The following is a 19087-nucleotide window of genomic DNA, read 5'->3' on the forward strand; positions in this document are numbered from 1 at the left end:
GCGCTGCTTCTTGCCTCAAAGGGTAACTAGGCTTATGACAGCCAGTCCTAGTAGAGCCCCGGCCTGCTAACATGACCCCATGCAGGATCTACACCATCTGTCTGCAATGGGACTCCAAGGCAACACTCAGAGGGAGATGCAGAGAGAGTGATGGAGGTGGGGGGAGGAAGAGAGAGAGAGATGGGGGGTGGGGGTGGGGGTGTCAGCGTTCCCCGAGGACCCCCTGTGCTTCAATTTTGATCTGCTAATTATGTTCAATTGAGACTGTGTAATTCACTCGCGTTGCTTCTATTCCCCCTTATCTGAGCCGCGGCTCTTAACAAACTCCGGCGCTGATGAGAGAACATGACACACAATCAGCAATAAAAACGTTTTCCGGTGCGGTAATTTGTATTTATTTATTTATTTTTTAAGGGCTCTGCGTTTTAATTGTGAGGAAGAGTTGAGGTGTCTGCAGGGGGACCAATAGTAAATTGGGTTATAACAGTTGAGCGGATATTGAAATGTTTTATCTGCGCGCAGCTGAAGAGCAGAGGAGGCGCGACGCGGCGACTTCTTTGACGCCGAGACAGTCGTCACAAACACACGCGCGCGCGCGCACAATGACACCGGCATCCAGGAACAAACACGCGCGCGCGGCTTCGCTTTAGAGAGATGGCACCAGGTGATGCCATAAACGACGGATGATGCTGTGCGCCATACCCCCTCTCGCGCTTTCGTTTCTTTTTTCCTGCTTGGGAGAGGACGCACGAGGGAAAGGGAACGGCCCGGAGAGGGAGAAAACACGACCAGGACAGACAAGGAAGCGACATGTCAGTTTTAACGAGCTGTGAAGTTGGAGTCGCTCTTTTTTTCTTAGAGGGGTAGACATGGCGAAATTTCCCTAGCACGCTCCTTCTTACCTCCCCACATATCTTTTTTTTTTCGTTTTTTTAATAATGGGAAGATGAAGTCACCCAAGTCTGCACCCCCTCACCACTGCCTCCTCTACCCCTTATATGTTTAATTAACTAGGCTGATGTGTAAGTACCTTCAGCTAGCGGAGCGTGGGCGGCCGGGCTGCTGCGGGGTAAAGACACTGTCGGGAGAATATTTCCTTCTTCCTCTCCGCCCGGACAGCTCGGTCGGCTGCCGAGCGTCACCTCGGTCGTGCGGCGCGGAAAGCTACAAAAATAACTCGACCCGTTTGAACTTGTTCCGAATTGTTTAGGGCGGCTTGGAGTGCGGTGCTCGTCGGAGAGCGCGTGAGGGGAGCATCAGCAGGAGGAGGAGAAGAGGGGGGAGAGAGGGAGGGCAAGTGAGAAAAGATAGGGAGAGAGAGAGAGTGTGTGAATATATATGTATGTGTGTGTGTTTTGATGTTATTTGTGACGGAATCCCCCCCTTCAGTCTCCAAGAATCCGCGAGCGGCGCAAGGAGGAGGAGGACAGGAGAGGAGGAGGAGGAGGAGGCGGCGCGCGGACCTGTCCACGAGCCCTCACTGCGGAACGCGCGGGGCTGCCGCTGGAGATTCCAAACCAACGGTTATTTTGGATTCTAGAGTCTAACTGATCCCCGCGCGCCAGGGGGCTTTTTCCCCCACCCCGTCTCTCCCGTTGAATGGACGGCGTTTGACATCTAAACCGAGAGGAATACTACCTATCTACGGGTGGGAGAGGTGGCGGTGGAGGGGGGAAGTCTTCAGAACCAGACAGGTGGATTTATCCGTGTGGTTTCGGGTTTTTTTGGGGAAGGGAAATTGAATGGAGGAGAAATTGATGGATTAATCTGACGGAGAGTCGTATGCGATTCCCACTCCTGCCGAGGGCACCCGAATGGAGTAACAGGCTGCAATGTCATCTCCACCTGGCCGCCTGGAGAGATGTGTCACGGGAATGGGGTGAGCGTAATTAGTGTTTTCTTTTTTCTTTTCTTTTTTTTTTAGGTTGGGTCAAAACTAACTCTGTCACCAAAGACGCTGAAAATGAGCGGCATTTGTCAGGGTCCGGTGGTTTTAATATCTGCCGCACTCTCACTCTCCTTAAAGTGGAACAGCGGCGGGGTGGTGTGTGCCTGGTTCGGGTTCCTCCGCGCTCTTACGCTTGTCCGAGTCCTCGTCACACAACCTGCTGCATGCCCTACATAAACGAAGCCCGGCACCGGAGAGAGGAGCGTGAGGGGAATATTCGCCAAAGAGCCACAGGCTGTTTTTACTCCGTCCCCCCCGTCCCCCCCCGTCCCCCCCCCCTCTCTGAGACACACGTACAAGCACACGCGCACGGAGGGAGAGAGCACTAATTCGTCCTTTTCACCATAGACTACACCTATAACATGAACTTGTGTTTTCGTCACGGCGAGCTTTTCCCTCCAATAATCCCCCAATAGAGAGACGCAGGCACGCGCGCACTTCTGCTCCGACTCACACAAACATATAGCCACGCACGCGCGCGGAAACAAAAAACACACGCAGACAGCTAGCTGGTATTTGATGCTGTTCAAACTGTTAAAATGCTAATGAGGTGCGAGAAGTAAAACGACATTGGTTAAAAATGTTTATAGCTCACATAAGCACCTGCCTGTACGCTCGCGCCTATTTATAGAAAAGCGACAAAGTCATCAAGTCCTGGGAGCTTGCGGCGCAGTGTTAAAATCTGGTATCTTTTCGTTTCTTTCTTTTTTATTTTCAGATCAAGTTTGAACACTTTTCCTCTGGTTTCACCGACGCCGTGAGAAGGAACCAAAATGCCAGTAAACGGACAGGTCACGGTGGCTGCCCGCACGGGCCCTCGCACCACGGCAGCACAAGTCAACATTCATCGCACGGACTCCGCAGAAGAAGGCGCAAAACCTCCGCGAACACAACCCCGCAGCAGCCGCGCTTTGTGACACCGAAGGTAAGGACAGCTGCGTTCAAGGAGGAGAGAGCGACGCTCTTCTTTTAGACGGAGCGCCGAGCGACGCTAAGCGGCGCTGTTGCATCACATTATTCCCCGGCTGCTGATGAGAAGCCATGTAATGAATTCATATCTCAAATTACAGTTTTCAGGCTTTGAATGCAGTCACGTTGTAGAAACACATTTTCTTCCGTTTTCCTCCTGCTTGGCGTGCCAAGTCTGACACACAAAGTGTCTTCTCCTCTTCTCAGGGACACTGAGGCCTTCACACGAACGCGCACGCACGCACGCTCATGGACATGCACACACATAAACACACACAGATGTTACACCGGAGGGGGTAAATATAAGAAAATAGGAGTGTGATGTGACAGGATGACAGGATGTATAGCCCTGAATGGCCATAAATCTTCATCATGAATGATCCCCATCGTTCCTGTTGGCAAACGGATGCCCTCAATTTTGACTACTTAATATTATGTATGAATGAATGCACATTTATCATAATCATTTAGAGCAAATTATCATCCGTGCTGCGCCAGACTCATTGTGGTGTTGTAGAGAACTGAGAAGAGAGACTGATGTTGTGCTCAGCAGTAGCCTATTTTCCTGAATAGTGGGATGACACAAAAGGAGATCAACTCTGTAGGGCATAAACGCAATAGAGTGGGGAGCAGAGAATGTCGAGTGCTGTTGCTACCTTCATTAATATAAATATCTCGTGCAAAGCAGCAATGAATTCTGGGTGTGATGTCACAGCACCTTTTAAAAAAGCTCAACAGTATTTTATAACAGGCCTACTTTTCTATTCACTTTCTGTCTTGTTGTTATCACTCCAGAGAGAATTTCCTGCTCAGTTGGGCCTTGTATTTTCATCGCTTTGCAGTCTGCTATTAACCAACTACTGAGACAAAGCTAAACAGGAAAGACCTTAAAAAAATCTCTGTGATGTGATGCATACCATATTCTGAGTCCCATTTGGGCTCCGGGATGACATAGTGTTGAAGTGATGTGTCGAGATGCATCTGACTGAGCTGTGCACTGAACCGGCTCCATTGTTGGACAAGCAGGTAAAGTACATCAGAACTCATTGCGTCTAAGCTTCTTGTCAGCACTGTCAGAAGTGAGGCCCTGTTGTTTTGGATTTCCGCAGTTAAATCGATTTTAATTTCTCGTTTTTTAATGTGCCAGTGCCAACATGTTGTTGTGCTGCCTGTAACAAGGCAGTCCTCTTGGGGATTATTTTGGTGGCACCTAAGTGGAACTGTCTTTCTCTCCCCATGGCTCTGCTGAAACACAAATGTACTACATTTACACAGGGGTTCGGAGAGGTTTCTTGCATCAGAGGGGCTGCAGGAGGTGTGCCTTCACACTGCTCTGTGTCAACCAGGGCTCTGTGTTTTGGTTTTTAATATTGTGCAAGACATTTTTAGAGTCAGAGCCCAAATTTAGCCCAAAATCTACATATGCCTGCAAGTGTGGGAAAGGTTCAGGGAGCGATCATGCAGAAGTCTTTCTTTTCATGAAAGATACATAGAGGTTTTTTTTTTTTTTTTTTTTACCTCTGTTGAACTGTGAGATATACTGAAATGATCCAAAACTATGCAATTATTATTGTGCATTTACTGTGACGTGGTCGTACCACCAGAATGGCTTTGTGTGAAGATTGACTCTTTGATTATAACACTGACTGAACTGTACAAATATTGCTTTGGTGCCTCTCAGGTACTAGATACTGTGTTTTTATTTTTAAGTTTTTACTCATATGGTCTCTTTTTCCTACAGTTTAGTGGATTTTAGGTAGGAGTGCTCACACAAGACTGCAACCTTGAGCATTATGAGAAAAATTACAAAGATACTTACAAAAAAAAAACACACAAAGAAAGGAAAAGAAAAGCCAGGGAAACTTGTGGGTGGAATTATTTACCTTACTGCCCTGTGTTGTAGCTGTATTTGTCCAGAAGAAAGTATTGACATATCCCGTGATAGGAGCTACAGCAAATAATCCTCTTATGCACACACTGTTTTTGTTTGGAGCTCCCTATCCAAGTTGACAAACTGGGTTTAAGGTTTTCGATGTCGGAATTCTTCGGAAATGTTGTTATACGACATTAACAGCCAAGCCACGTGCAGCCACCGAGCCTCTGGGGTGGCCTTTTAGCTGTCATCTGCTGAGTGAGTGCTTTCTTCAAAGTCAATTAAACCCGCTGCTGGGCCTGCACTTTGTTACTTCGGATAATCTCGTCGCAAGAAAACACCCGCCGTCGAAATTTGGTTACACGCGACCCGGTGGCGGACAGTTTGAACCCATTTTCGTGTTCACCCCTAGAATAACGAAAAAGCCAGTGCCTTTTTGTAAACACAATGGCAGTTCAGATTCATCTTACACCGAGGGCTGAGAGGATGAAAATTAGTGTTTTCATTTTCCTTTTCTTAGCCATTTCCAGTAAAAAGGACTGAGTGACATATGATAATGAGTATTTTGACCCCTGCTGATCTTCTGTACATTGATGTGTGATAGTGCAGTCTCAGATGCAAGTTAATAACCCAAACGCCTCTTACAAACGTGCACTGTTTAATCATTTAATCAAAACACAGCTGGTACTCTCATTTAAAGAGTTAGTGAGCCATGTGTGATATTAAGTAGGGTTTGACTAATACAGGTTTTTGAACCGATCATTCTTAAATCAAGCTGACAGTAGATGCCATTTCATAGAACAACTGCATGTCTTAACACACTTTTCTGGTGTGTGAGAGTCCCTGCTTTAACATGATAGGCCCAAAAGTTGCTAGCGGTGATAAATTTATCGCCTAACCTAAATTATTCTAAATGTTATATGAATTCATAACTAAGAATAAAAGACATGACTGCATCATTGTTGCGGTTACCAGTATTGCGAGTCGAAGCTGTAGGCCTACAGTTTAGATTCTAACTGATCCTGTTGGCAGTTTGACCTGCCTATGTGCCTGTGCCTAATGGTTATAGCTGGTGCACGACATCTCTAGTGAATTTTTAATGGTTTTAAAGTGTTTCCATCTGCTTCAGATTTCAGATAAGTCTTATCCAGTTTCAGCACAGTCTTTCAGAACTTTATGGATAGGATTTAAGTAATCGGATTGGAATAAATCTTAAAATTGGCGTTTTTGTTTGTTTGTTTGTTTTTTAACCTGATAAATCATATTCTCATTGCTCAGGCGAGGATTTGGATTTGAGAATGAAAAAAACCCCCACCTTTAATCAATCTCAAAACTTGTTTCTGTGTTTTTCATGACTCAAAGGCAGATAGTTGTGATGCTGGAAATCGAGATAATCTTCATCCTCCTTGAGAGGTGCTTTCGGGGTGGATTTAGAGACGTGACAAGCATAATAGGGCTGTAACCAAGAAATTGCCATCTATACATCTTGAGAAGAATTAGCATTTCATGATTCTATTTTCATCAGCAAACCTGTCAAAGCAGTTTCATCCCAAATGTCTCTGTTGCAGATGGAGGGACCAGCTGGATAGTCCATCAAATGGCCTTTTCAATTCCTTTATTTTTTTCTATAGATGTCTTTGAATTCATGTAGACTGCTATACTGCATTAACATTTCAGTAATACAATTAGAAATCATAAAAGTAATTGTATTTTTCATTATGGTAGCTGTTTAGCGACACCATCCATGCTGCCGTATTCACTTTACCTTATAACAGCGGTTCATGCCATTTTCACTTTGTCCATACAAATAGTTTTAGCTGAAAAGCAATTTGTTATTATTAACATTTTATATTGAGCTTGTAGTGAGATAAGGAGGGGTGGGATGTTAAGTAATTTATAACTTTTATTGACCTGTATTGACAGGGCTGCAGGACATCTCAGCAGCTTATCACTGTGCGAAACATAACAGTCATACTCTCCCAGTAAAAGGTGAAGGGAGTCCAATTCTGGGGAGAGACTCAACAGAACAGTTTTTAAATAGGTAAAAAAAAATGTCTTAATAGAACTGCTCTGCCAGGCCCCTTATCAATCTGAGGCGAATCTTGGTTGTCATTACTGGCCACCGTCTCCAAGCAGCCCAATGCCAAAGACTCTATATAAAAGATGGATGTAACATCTGGGTCTGAAAAGGGAAGACAGTGTTGAAGGGCTTTAAGGGGGTTGACTCTTTTGACTGCAAAAAGAAGTTTGTGGAAAAAAAAAGACCTTCCCATTTATCTATGACCTCAGTAAACTCTTTCCCTGATGAATTTATGATCTCATTTAGTGATGTGTTGTTCACAAATGACTCTAAGAGGGCACGACAAGAGCCGACCCCGTCGGGCAGAGCCAAGTCTTCAGCCCTTCCTGCTCAGGGCTGAGCATTTGGCCAATCACATGCAAGGTCAGACAAGAATCACACTATTGTGTGAATATCATGTAGTGGGACAGGTCAGGTGCACAGAGAGACAGGAAGCTGGATTTAAATCCAAGTGCGTCAGGACAAATTGAAGAAACAAGTGAAAACTGTAGTGTTTGCGTCTCTGTCAGATTCCCTCGCTCACGACTTCACCCAAAGACAGGACTTTACTAACCAATGAGGGATGGCAATGGCTATGCGCATCTTTTATATACAGTCTTTGTTCAAGGACCTGAAACTGGCTGATAAGTAAAACTTATTTTTAAAGCAGCGTTAATTTTGGGGGGCGGGGGTGTACTTGCCCATAGCATAAAATTATGTAAAAACAATATTAATAAATTAGCACCCTCCAATGTTATAGCGGACATGTTAGCAAACAATTGCTTATTAAGAAATCCAGCAAGCATGGATCAACATAAACGTTCATGTTGAGAGGTGCCTCCAGCTACTTAATGAAGTAAGAATGCTCCCTTTTTAATGACTGTTTTCAATTACAGTAACTCCCTAGTGAAACACACTGTATATGGCACTAGTTAGAGTCACTACCGCGAGGCTGAGAGCACTTACTGGAGTTATCTGATGTTTTTACTGAAAAAAACAAAAATCAAACTGCCTGTTCTCGCCGGAAATCTAGTCGATGAGTGGAGAGACCTTCCCAAAACACGGATGGGTAAAAACAAAAATAAAACCTAAAAGTCATATTGCCAAGAGGATCTGCTGCAATGTAGAGCAGGAGGATCAACACCTATAATTTTATTATTTCCATAATTATTATAAAACTACTGATTGGGGTCACTGTGAATTGACAATGTTCCTTCAAAATAGTTAATCCTTAATACTGATAGCAGGCTTTTTTCTGAAAATATATATTTAAAAAAATGGATGCGGACAGATTGCTCCCCTTTGATGTCCGTATTAATCTTTCAATTGAAAGCTTAAGGCTTTCAAGATGGTGGAAGTTTCATTTTGGATTGTAACCTCCCCCTTATGTGCCTATTTGAATGCTGTGCTTTAGAATTAGCTTGATTAGTATTAGGCACAACATGTGGCTCTGAGAAGATCCCAGATTCCTAGGAGGCCGGGTTGTTACCTTAAATGATGCCTCTTACACTTTGTCACTGAAGGTTTTTTTTTTCCTAGGCTGAGAAAGAGGCTTAGGAGGTGCCTAAGTGCGGCCAGCCTGGCTCTGTCATTTCGGCCAATTTAACACCCAAAACCCATATTCCAATTTTATGCTTTTACAGACACCAGATTTTGGTTGAGACTGATGTAACACTGTCCTAGTTAAGACATTCTTTAGCTTTTTAAATCCAATTCGATTCAGTTTTTCATGGCTACGAGGACCAGATCATTCACATAAAGGTATCAGCATTACTCCATCACTTTTTTTGTCTCTAACACAGATCGGTGTGTAGCTGAAGTCTCTCTAATTCCATGAAATGTAGTTCCTGCTCTCACAGTTTCATGCCTTACATATGTTATGGCACAATTAGCTCAATGTGTGACTGAGATGATTAAGACATTTTTACAATGAATCAGACATTATTAAACCAGAGGAGATAACACATGCACAGTAGGGCTTTCTTTAGACAATGGTATTATGGAGCCACACACACACTTTTTTTTTTACTGCAGCACTGTCTTTCTATTGGCAAAAGGCAATGTATAAAAAAATAGTAAATGTAATTCTCTAGAAAACCCAGCAGCTACAGCTACAAAAAGGAAAGGCTGGCACTGTGTGCACAGCACTAACTGTGCCAATGATGTTAAGTCCATAAGGAATTTTATCAATCAGCTTTAGCCCAAGTAACATGGCTTTATTTTCTTCCCCATATTATTTCTTCCTTCCTTCAGTAAATATAATTAGAGTTAAAACACACACACACACACACACACACACACACACCACTGAGGGTTTTCTTTTAAGGCTTGTTTCATGCGTACACAAGAAATAAGCTTCTAAAAGGATTCGAGAATTGCAGCCCACAAATGCTTCGTTTTGTTTCTGAGCACATGCTTAACTTTGTCTACCAGACAGTTTGGTGAGGTGACTTTAGCTGAAATGAAACCCTCGTTGCGTGTGTATCAAACAAAAAAAGCCTGTGTGGCACTGAGCACCACCTGTTTTGCTAGCTTAACAAGGTTTTTCCTCAGACTCAGAGTGACCCTGGATAGAGGGCAACTCAACACAGCTGTAAACCTACGACTTTTATACTTTATACTGGGAGCATTTGGGCACAGTAAAAACCTAATAACTGTCTCGTTTGGCTGCTGCCTGCTGTCCAATCCAGCGTGTGTTGAAGCGAGCTGACTGGAACGTCAAAGGCAGCTTGTTCAGCAGTTGTTTGATAATTTGTTATTAAAGACTTTTGAAAAGGATTTGATTTGCTCTTTTATTCTAACTTCTTATCATGTCTGTGTTTGTAATTTTCCTGTCGTTTGGGCTGAAACACAAGAAAACACATCGGCTGCTGTCATGTGATGCAGATGCTTCATCAAATATGGTTGTTTGAGCTGTAGACTGGCAGTTTTTTGGAATGAATTTTTCACAGCAGACCTGTATCAGGTTTCTCTTAAAACAATTTTGGATCCTTTGCAGCAAATCAAATTTATAATGATAGTAACATTTAAGTACTGGTGATTGAAATTTGGGTACATCTGTCGGAAGTACAACAGAGAGCTAACACAAATAAGACTGAGCATCTTCATGAGCAAATGAAGCTTACTTGGTGCCATACAGTCGGTGCCATACAGCCCAGCAGAAAATTACAATCTGATGATGGAAATGGGCCACCAGTACAAACTGACATAACAAGAATTTAACACCATCAGAGTAGAACTTGAAAGAATATCAGATTCAAAACTCAAAAGACATTTAGGAACATTATCTAAACTATTTTATAGAATATGTGGACACCAATGGAGGAATCCCAGCTAGAAGATGTGCCTGGTATGAAAATATGGGGGGAAAATGAGAGTTTTCACAAACCCCAAGTGCAACTTTTCAACAGAGAAAACATTCAGTGTTTCAGCAAGTCTGTGTCATAGACATATTATGACGTCTCCAATGACATCCATCCATCCATTCTCTTCTGCTTATCCTTTTTAGGGTCATGGCAGGTGGTGGGGGGTGGGGGTGGAGTCTATCCCAGCTCTCTTAGAGCGAGAGACATGGCACACCCTGGACAGGTTGTCTGTCACAGGCCTAACACATACAGACAGACAACCAGTTGCACTCACATTCACACTTATGGGTGATTTAGAGTTTCCAGTTAACCTATCCCCACTCCCTGACACTGATGCTCAAAGTTGGGGTTTATAAAAATCATGCAGAATTCAAATCCACAGATTTGGCTTCAGATTGTGAGATTTGGAATTCTGCATATAAAACTGATTCGGTTACAGTTAAAAATGCTGGAAAAATAACACACAAAAAAATGAAAACTTTGAGTGCACTTTGAGTGCCCGTGACTTGAAAATCTTTCATCGTGTCAAGGTAAATTTTTGCATGGCTTCATTAAATTTTGATTGACTTTTCATGACAGGACCCTGACCCTGTAGGCTAGAGCTCGCCCATTACCAACACTGGTACAGTTTCTTCACTTCAAGGAAAGGTGAAAATGGTTCCATTACAGGAAATTTCATGACCTCAGGTTAAAATAGTCTGTGCTTTATCCGTCCATGGTGATGATGGCAATCCCTGACTTTTCCATTACCTTGAAGAAACAGTCTTTTTTTCTTTTTGAATACTTACTATAATCTCCACAATGAAATGCACAATACCCTTCTCTCACAGTGTAATCAGAGTATCTGATTTTGAAGTTTCTTTGAATGAAAAATGTTGTGTATGTCTGTTTTTTCCTCTAATGTTTTGTTTTGGGATGCATTAAGTTAAATTTAGTCAACCGTTTTATCTGCTGACATGAACAGTCTGTTACTGTGCCTGCTTTATCTTATTCCTCGGTCATTGCTGAGCTTTTCCCCTGTTCTATCTTGTCTACAGTGTAGCGTCACTACAGCATACATTTTTTAGATTTGGAGTTTTCAAACTGTAAATTCTAGCCTCAAGTAAATGAGTCAGCCTGCTGATCTGGATTATTGACTTTCTAGGACTGCTGAAAAGAAAATGTGAACAATCTGTACTCAAGTCTGCTCGTCTTGTCTTTGTGCTATTTTTAGTTTATGCACTTCAGGGGGCTGAAGGCTGGCATATGTCACCTCTAGACTGATGTCGTCACATTTTTTATGATACATTTTATTTAAAACAAACCTAGTGCATTACTAAATGTATATTGCCCATGACTGGCTTTCCGCCTGCTGTCTATTTGATAAAAATGCTTTTGACTGCATAAATGTAACGTAATCCTAGACTTACTGAAACATCATAATCTTCCATGTCTTCCAACATAATGTTCCAATTTTCCATGTTGTTTACAGATTAATAATTCAGACATGCTTTTAGTTCGTTTTCAGTGACCACTCTATTCTCTTCTGTGTTTGGAATATTAAAATCCAACATCTTCCAATATGCATGAGGCAGAGTTAAAAATATGAATCTTGATATTTTAGTTGCTGAAATTATGGCAATAGACTGGAATAAGTCTGAAGATGCAAGGAAATTGCTGATAATCATGATTTCTGGTGAGTTAAAAGTGCAATATTCTTTCAGAGACACCAGCAGATTTCCCTAACATGTGTTATATGTAGTTATATTTCTTACTAAGATAATATGAAAATGCTGTTTAAAAGTAATGTTGTTTTATTGTCACAAAAAGTTGTGGAAAACCTGTTTATGCTCCAATCCGCACACTTGTTTGTGCTGCTCCAATCAGGCACTGCCAACAGGGTAACAAGTTGCAGAGTGCCCGCTGGTGGACCAACTGTGCAATATCAACACATAATGTGTTTGAAGGGTGTTTCTCCCTCTCGTTTTTTCATGCATCAGCTGTTAAACACTGATATATCAGCAGATGGCTAATATTAATCAGGCCCTAATCCTTATCCATTGGCCTGTCATTAGCTCTAGTTTTCAATTAGTATTTTTCTTTTTTGTGCTTAATCTTTTTTTTTTCTACAAATAAGGACTTTGGACTACAAAGGACTACAAATAAGGACTATATTAATTGGACTGTGGTGTAATTTTCTGTCAGAAATGTGGCTTGCTGTGCAGTTAACTGTAAAAACAAACCTTTGGAGAAGTAAGTGCATTCAACAATATCAGCATTTTATTTTTGCACTAATTAGCAGTTTTTTGTGAGTGTGGATGCACTTTTATAGCTATGTTAGCTAGCACAAATGAATAGTTTGGTTCATCCAAATACAGTGTTGGGAAGGTTACTTTTAAAATGTATTCCATTACAGAATACAGAGTACATGCCCCAAAATGTATTCTGTAACGTATTCCGTTACGTTACTCAATGAGAGTAACGTATTCTGAATACTTTGGATTACTTAATATATTATCATGCTGTTTACAACTACATGAATGTACAATTGCTGTGATTTATTACTGTTACTGAAGGTCCGCGGCTCCGAACCGTAGTAAAGGGACCTCTGGCTAATACGGTGGGTTCTGTGTCAGGCTCGTAGCCGAAAACTAGCTTTGTTGTCTGGGTCAACTTTGCTAGCAAGAGACAGAGAGAGGCGTTGAAAGGCTGCTCCAACGGAACTTATTGCTTTTGGAGGAAAACACGAACACGGTGTACAGTCGAGTCTTAATAGCTTACTTACAACTGGGCTCGTCAGGCTCTCTTCTTGGCTGCAGTGGTTATTATTATATTTACATGCTTCCAGCTCCCGTTTTTGCTCGACAGCTCATACTTTTCCTTTTTCTCCCTCCCTCGCTCACAGACACATAACGTGTATGGCAGTCCATTCTCCCTGCAGCACGGACTACACTGCCTATGATGCTACATTCTTTAGAGCTATACCGGTAGCATTCTGCCTATTAGCTTAGCACAACAACGACAAAAAGGCCTCTCTCACCCAGGAAACACGCAGAGCGAGAGCGTCACCCTGTAACCATGGCAACCGTAACGCTGCCGCCTGGAACGACAGAACGTAGCTGTCAAACAAAACCCAAACAGTCCTGACCCGCCACAATACGAAACAGGGAAGTACCGCCGTGTAATCCATTTATTTCAACAAAGTAACTGTATTCTAAATACCGCCTTTTTAAATGGTAACTGTAACGGAATACAGTTACTCATATTTTGTATTTTAAATACGTAACGGCGGTACATGTATTCCGTTACTCCCCAACACTGTCCAAATATGTCTCCAAAACACCAAAATAGTAATGGTTAATATTCCAAGCCACTTGAGGTTTCGAAGCGCCCTAAATGAGTCGATCGAGAAACATGGGATCATGTCATGGTGGATGCATCTATCGTTTATAAATACAGTTTGTATTTATTAAAACCTCCTTTTAGTTCAGTCATCATATGTACTTAACTGTGTGACTAGGACTTTGGTGGAACTGAACTGATTGTTTTTTTAGTACTTCAGAATTTCAGTTTTTGACTTTAAACTTGTGGCTGATGTGTTAGGTAGTTCGGTTTGTATGGTGGAGAGCCCTCCTGTGTATGACCTTGCTGATTTTACTGTTAGCTATTTTTGTGCTATTAGACTGTTTAATTAATTAGCATCATTATTTATGCATGTAATTTTTGTTTTTGTTATTGTTTAAATGATTTTTAATTTCTAATAAGTTTTGCGTCTGAGGACCCTGTTTAAAAAATTACATGCTGCATCTCAAAGGGGCTTTTCCTCTAATTAAATTTTGAAATAAAACCTCAGTGCAGGAAAAATCTGTTTATTTACTCAAGAAAAAACATTTATGGTTCAGTTATCACATTGAGATTCTTTAACTGGGGTTTTTGTGATGATTTTTTACTCAGTTTAGCACAAAAATACTGGCAATTGCTGCAGTCACATCACTTAAAGTGGTTTTAAATCTGCGTGTTATTATGTTAAAGTAAGAAAGATTTTCTTGGACTCAACACAGAGGGGTGGATCTTTCAGTTTCTGCAGCATAGAGACACTATCTAAATCACTGCATGGTCCTAAAATATTGGCACTTGGTTTGATTTCATACCGTGAAAGCAGAAAAACCCTCACAGCTAAGTAACTTACAGACTCCAACACCAAGTCTGGCCACTATAACTTAAATTGCCTTGCTGCCTGTCACTGCCCGTGGATGAAACCTGGCCTGGACCTCAGAGAAAAGACAGCGTTTAGCAGGTGTTACCAAGTTTCTTGTTAAATGTTAAGTAAAGTCCCAGTCCTGTGATAACATTAATTATAAAATTGTGGGAAATAATTAAGTGATTTGTGTTCGGTAACAAACGTAACTAATGTTATATTAAGCATTAAGGGAATTGACAATCACGAACAGTGTTGCTGAGAAAGGTGTCACGTGGAATTATTTATCTATAACATTATTGTTTCTTTGGCACATCTAAAAGAGGGAAAATTTAGGAGATCTTTCAAATTTTTGGATCAATATTCTGTCATTACCTTTTCACCTGTTTGATTTTGGAGGCAGAAGAAAAAGACTCACTTCTAAAAGAATCCTGAATAAAAATATGGATACCAGGAACTGAGTGTTTATGACAAATGTTTTGCCACGACCTCCAGTCACACATTGGACTTTCAGACATGCCCTCTTTAACATGTGAACATATCAGAGCCGTATTTGAATGATTATGAGAACTAGCTGCGTCTGATCTCTTAACTTTGACATATCAGAGGCCTGAACTGCATGCCATCGTGTTAACTGATATGCAGACACAAAATGTCAACTATACGTGGCTCCGGTATTTAATCAGCTCTGCTTCTAATTTGCAGTATGATTGAAAAAATCCTCTGTGATGCATTTTTGTAATTCCCAATCCAGGAGTGGGGGCAGCTGCTGCACAAACATATTGACTCTGCTGTCAGTGACAACAGCAAAGAAAGTCTGGTAAACTTCATTAGGTGCTGACAGTGCACGTTATCAGTGCACCAAATCTTTTGCTCATATGGCAAAACATAACACACCCAGCGTGATTGTCTCTCTCTCTGTCTCCCTCTCACGGGAATGTCCAATATCCTTCTAGGGGCAAATCTCAACCCAGCAGTCGTGTTATGGAGACAGTAAGCCAAAACAAAGTAGGCAAGTACATTTACCTACCTATCTTTCCTGTTATGATGACTTGCGAATTGCACCTGCCATGCATCAGGTCAGCTATATGAGTGGCCAATAAATGTTCCTATCTGGGCCGTTGATTGTTTTTTTTTTTTTAGAAGAAGGGCAGGAAAACCGCCATGTTTAGCATGTCACGTTCTTGCAGAGCGCTGAGTCTCCTCCTCCTTATTAAATGTCTCTGCCAGAAAACAGCAACATTAAAAGGACGTGAGAAGCATAAAAGTGACCTGCGTCTGAATGACACAAAACTGTCACATTATCAGAGCGATGAAAGCGGCAGGATTACGTATCTCATGTCTGAATAGGGCATAAGTCCCTCCAGAGATCAGAGCGATGATACCTCACCATGCAAATGGAGTTGGAGTTCAAATCTTTTGATGGCGTGAATAGAAGTAAATTCTCAAAGTATCAATGGACACCCAGGGGGCATACCTACGGTGTTATGCACAGATATTTGCACTTTCATCAGAAACCTATTAAAAAAAAACTAATTTCCCATGTCGGGGAGGACCTGTTTGTACTTGTTTCTGTCAAGAAAAGAAATGCTTTCAAAATTTAGGCTCTTTTATCTATTATTGATTTGCTTAAAGTCATCCATGGTGTTATGTATTCTCATGTAGTCAGCTGTTGCTTTGTGTTTTTTCGCCTCAGTCAGAGGCCTCTCTTCTCTCCAATTTGTACAAACATGGCACCTAAGAGACTTCCTGGAGCACCAACTCTGTTTTTATTGATTCTGCTGTTGATTCTTTTGTGTTATTCAAGCCGTGTGGAGGGCAGTGCAGCTCTGAAAGTCCTGCACAAAAATAATTATTGCTTTAATTATGTAACTGTAAAACAAACAATAAATCTGCAAAGGGAGAGGGGGGTGATTGCTTTTTAATAAAAACCACACTTTGATTTAAGCAGTTAGCGTAATTTAATGCTAACAACCCAGTGCAGCAGTTTTTCAAAAGTCCGCTTCTTACCTTGAAGATACAAACACGCTGATTTGATAAATATGTGAGCAAAAGCATTACCAGCAATTGGTTTCCCAATCTAAAACACATTTGCATACTAATACATGCCCATAAAATATAACATTGTAATCAAATGTCTGGGAGTATGACACTGCTCGATTGATTCGGCCCTCCTGATGATGTGGTGTATTAAAAAGAAATGGTCAGTGAAGCAGCTGAGATGCATCTTGGTAAATGCGGTGAAGTTTTTAAGGCATCATCAAATAAAATGATGCTGTTACTTTCCTGAAAATCTTGGAGATGCTGTAATTTTTACCAGCTTTCCCCATGAATAGGACCTTGATCACTCCATGATTTAGTGTGTCACGTCCAGTCAGTTTTCATTCCTTTTCCTCCCTCAACACGATCTTGTTGAGAACTCTGCCAGGCAGCAGGATGCACAGGCCAAAAATATTCCCAATACAGCCACAGATCATCCAAAATATATTACGCCAGGTATAATGGTCCCTTCTGCGCCGGCGACAGGTGCTGTCTCAGCCAGACAGTGCATCTGGTGATGTGGGAATATTTGAAGCCTCTGTCGCCTTCTGCCAAGTGTAGTTTTTAACAGCAATGAGCAGCACATCAAAAACCATATGCTGACCAGGCCCCCGTGCTCAAACACGTATGATCAGGGATTGATTTCATGTCGGAGTCTGTCATCAAATGTATCACATCACAATATTTCAGATGCCGAATGTGTAACGTTGCAGGTTTCAGCTGTCCATCGCATTCAAACACACAGTATATCTTCTCTATGTATAAAACAGAAGTGCGTACATCACTCTGCAATATCACTTCATTGTCCAATGACTCAAAATTGTGTCACCTTACATAATTACATTACTCCTGAGGTTTGGTTGGTTATTTGCTCTTATGTAAGAGCTTTGATTGGCTATGATTAAAAAACTGTCTCCAAAGTATAATTTCACAACAAAGATTAAGTCTTTTGTTTTTTCAGTACGTTCTGTGTCCTTAATGATGGATTTAATCCTTATGTTTGTAATTTTCTAATATCTGCTCGTTCCTTTAAGGTGCCTTATGTATTCAGACTCACCCTTGGTCAGGTCATAGCTTTTCCAACTTTTGGTCTTAAAGAAACCTCCTGTGTGGTTTTGGCAGCATACGTTTGATCACTAACGCTGGAAAATTCCTTACCTGCCAGACTTCTGGAGACTGCACTCATAAAGCCCCTTAAAATCACACTCCAGCCTCCGTGCTTCTCTGTAGGCACTAAGAATTCAGTTTGGTAGTCCCGATTAGGTTCACGTCAAACGTGTGGGACTCCACATCAGCAAAATTAATTTATCTTTGTCATATCTGATCAAAGAATGCATTCATCAGATGTCTCTTCGTGTTCTTAAGCAAAATTTAATCTTGGAGTTTGTTGCCAAAGAGTAAGTTAGAGTTTGGATTTTTTCCTTGGATGCATCCATAGATGTTGACATTATGCAGCGTCCTTCGCGCTGTCTGAGCTGCCACAAACTAATTTCCAGTGAAAACCCGTGTGCCAAATCAGAAGCACGTTCCCATCTGTTTTCAGAGCTTGTGCAAGTATTACAGTGTTTATGGTGACATTTTGGGAAAACGGCCACTACTGCTCTGATTAGAAGTACTGTGGCTTCTTCGGCACAGTTCGCTCCAGAAGTTTTCGAACAGTGAGAACAGTTGAGATGTGAAATCTAAAAGAACTTGCCCAGAAAAAATGTCCTTGGACAGATGAAACCAAGACCAGAATGATGAAAAGAGAAAATCACAGAGAAGGAAACAAACAGCTCATGATCCAAAGCATAATGCATCACCTGTCAAACATGGTGGAAGTAATGTTAGGGCATTGCCATGTATGGATGTCAGTTGTATCAGGTTAACAAGCAGCTACTGAAGGTGGGCTGAGCAAAGCATCTCAAGGGAGGAAACATATTTTTGCACAAACCTTTGAGGGGAAACACTGGACCTACGAGAAGTCAGAAAACAATTAAGCATAACATTCAGCCAATAAAATACATTTTTCTTTTTAGAAATGTAAATTAAAATTAATTAATTAATTAATGTTTCTGTTTTTGTAAAACATTTGAAAATTAATTGATAGCAAAAATAATTATATTTTAGCATTAAAAATATTGTTTTGATTCAGAGTTTCTGTTAAGCACTGCATTTGATATTGAGAAACTAAGAACTGGATCAGGTTCATGTTGATAAGATTACTATCATGATTTTTAAAGAGAAGTGATTCTGACCTGGAGCTTGTAAAATTTGCAGCACATTTGGACCACGATGAGTGCCTCTGACGGGGGCATGGGAGCGAAAAGAACAAGCTGCCTGGATCATTTTTTATCATTTTGTAGCCATAAACAAAACCTTTGATTTTTAAATGCCGTTACAGCACATACGCATACCTGCCAAGTTAGTCCCAAATTATCCCCAAATCAAATAACTGGAAAAACTATTATAGAGTGCATGTTCTGCCAAGGTCAGTACTCTCAAGTTTGGAAATTCAGGAATAGGGAGTCAGATTCATACCACAAGGTAGGGATTTCTACCTTTACCAAGGCCCTACCTGTACACTAAGTTTATTTACATTGACCCTGTTAGGTTATGATTAATCTTGCTTGCAAAAATACTTCTACAACATAACTGATTACATATCTGTGTCTTG

General features: G+C 41.4%; 1 protein-coding gene across 1 annotated transcript in view; it reads left to right on the forward strand.

The window, feature by feature from the left end:
- Positions 1–572: 572 nt before the first annotated feature.
- The window catches only part of grin2ab (glutamate receptor, ionotropic, N-methyl D-aspartate 2A, b), a 114613-nt gene continuing 96098 nt past the window's right edge, over positions 573–19087 (forward strand). The window contains exons 1-2 of the mRNA XM_087841630.1: positions 573–1879; positions 2667–2873. Of these exons, the coding sequence (XP_087697756.1) occupies positions 1862–1879; positions 2667–2873 (225 nt within the window). The 5' untranslated portion in view covers positions 573–1861. The remainder of the gene's footprint in view (positions 1880–2666; positions 2874–19087) is intronic.

Source organism: Neolamprologus brichardi, chromosome 6, assembly GCF_056152115.1.
Source record: "Neolamprologus brichardi isolate AB-2024 chromosome 6, ASM5615211v1, whole genome shotgun sequence".
Taxonomy (NCBI): domain Eukaryota; kingdom Metazoa; phylum Chordata; class Actinopteri; order Cichliformes; family Cichlidae; genus Neolamprologus; species Neolamprologus brichardi.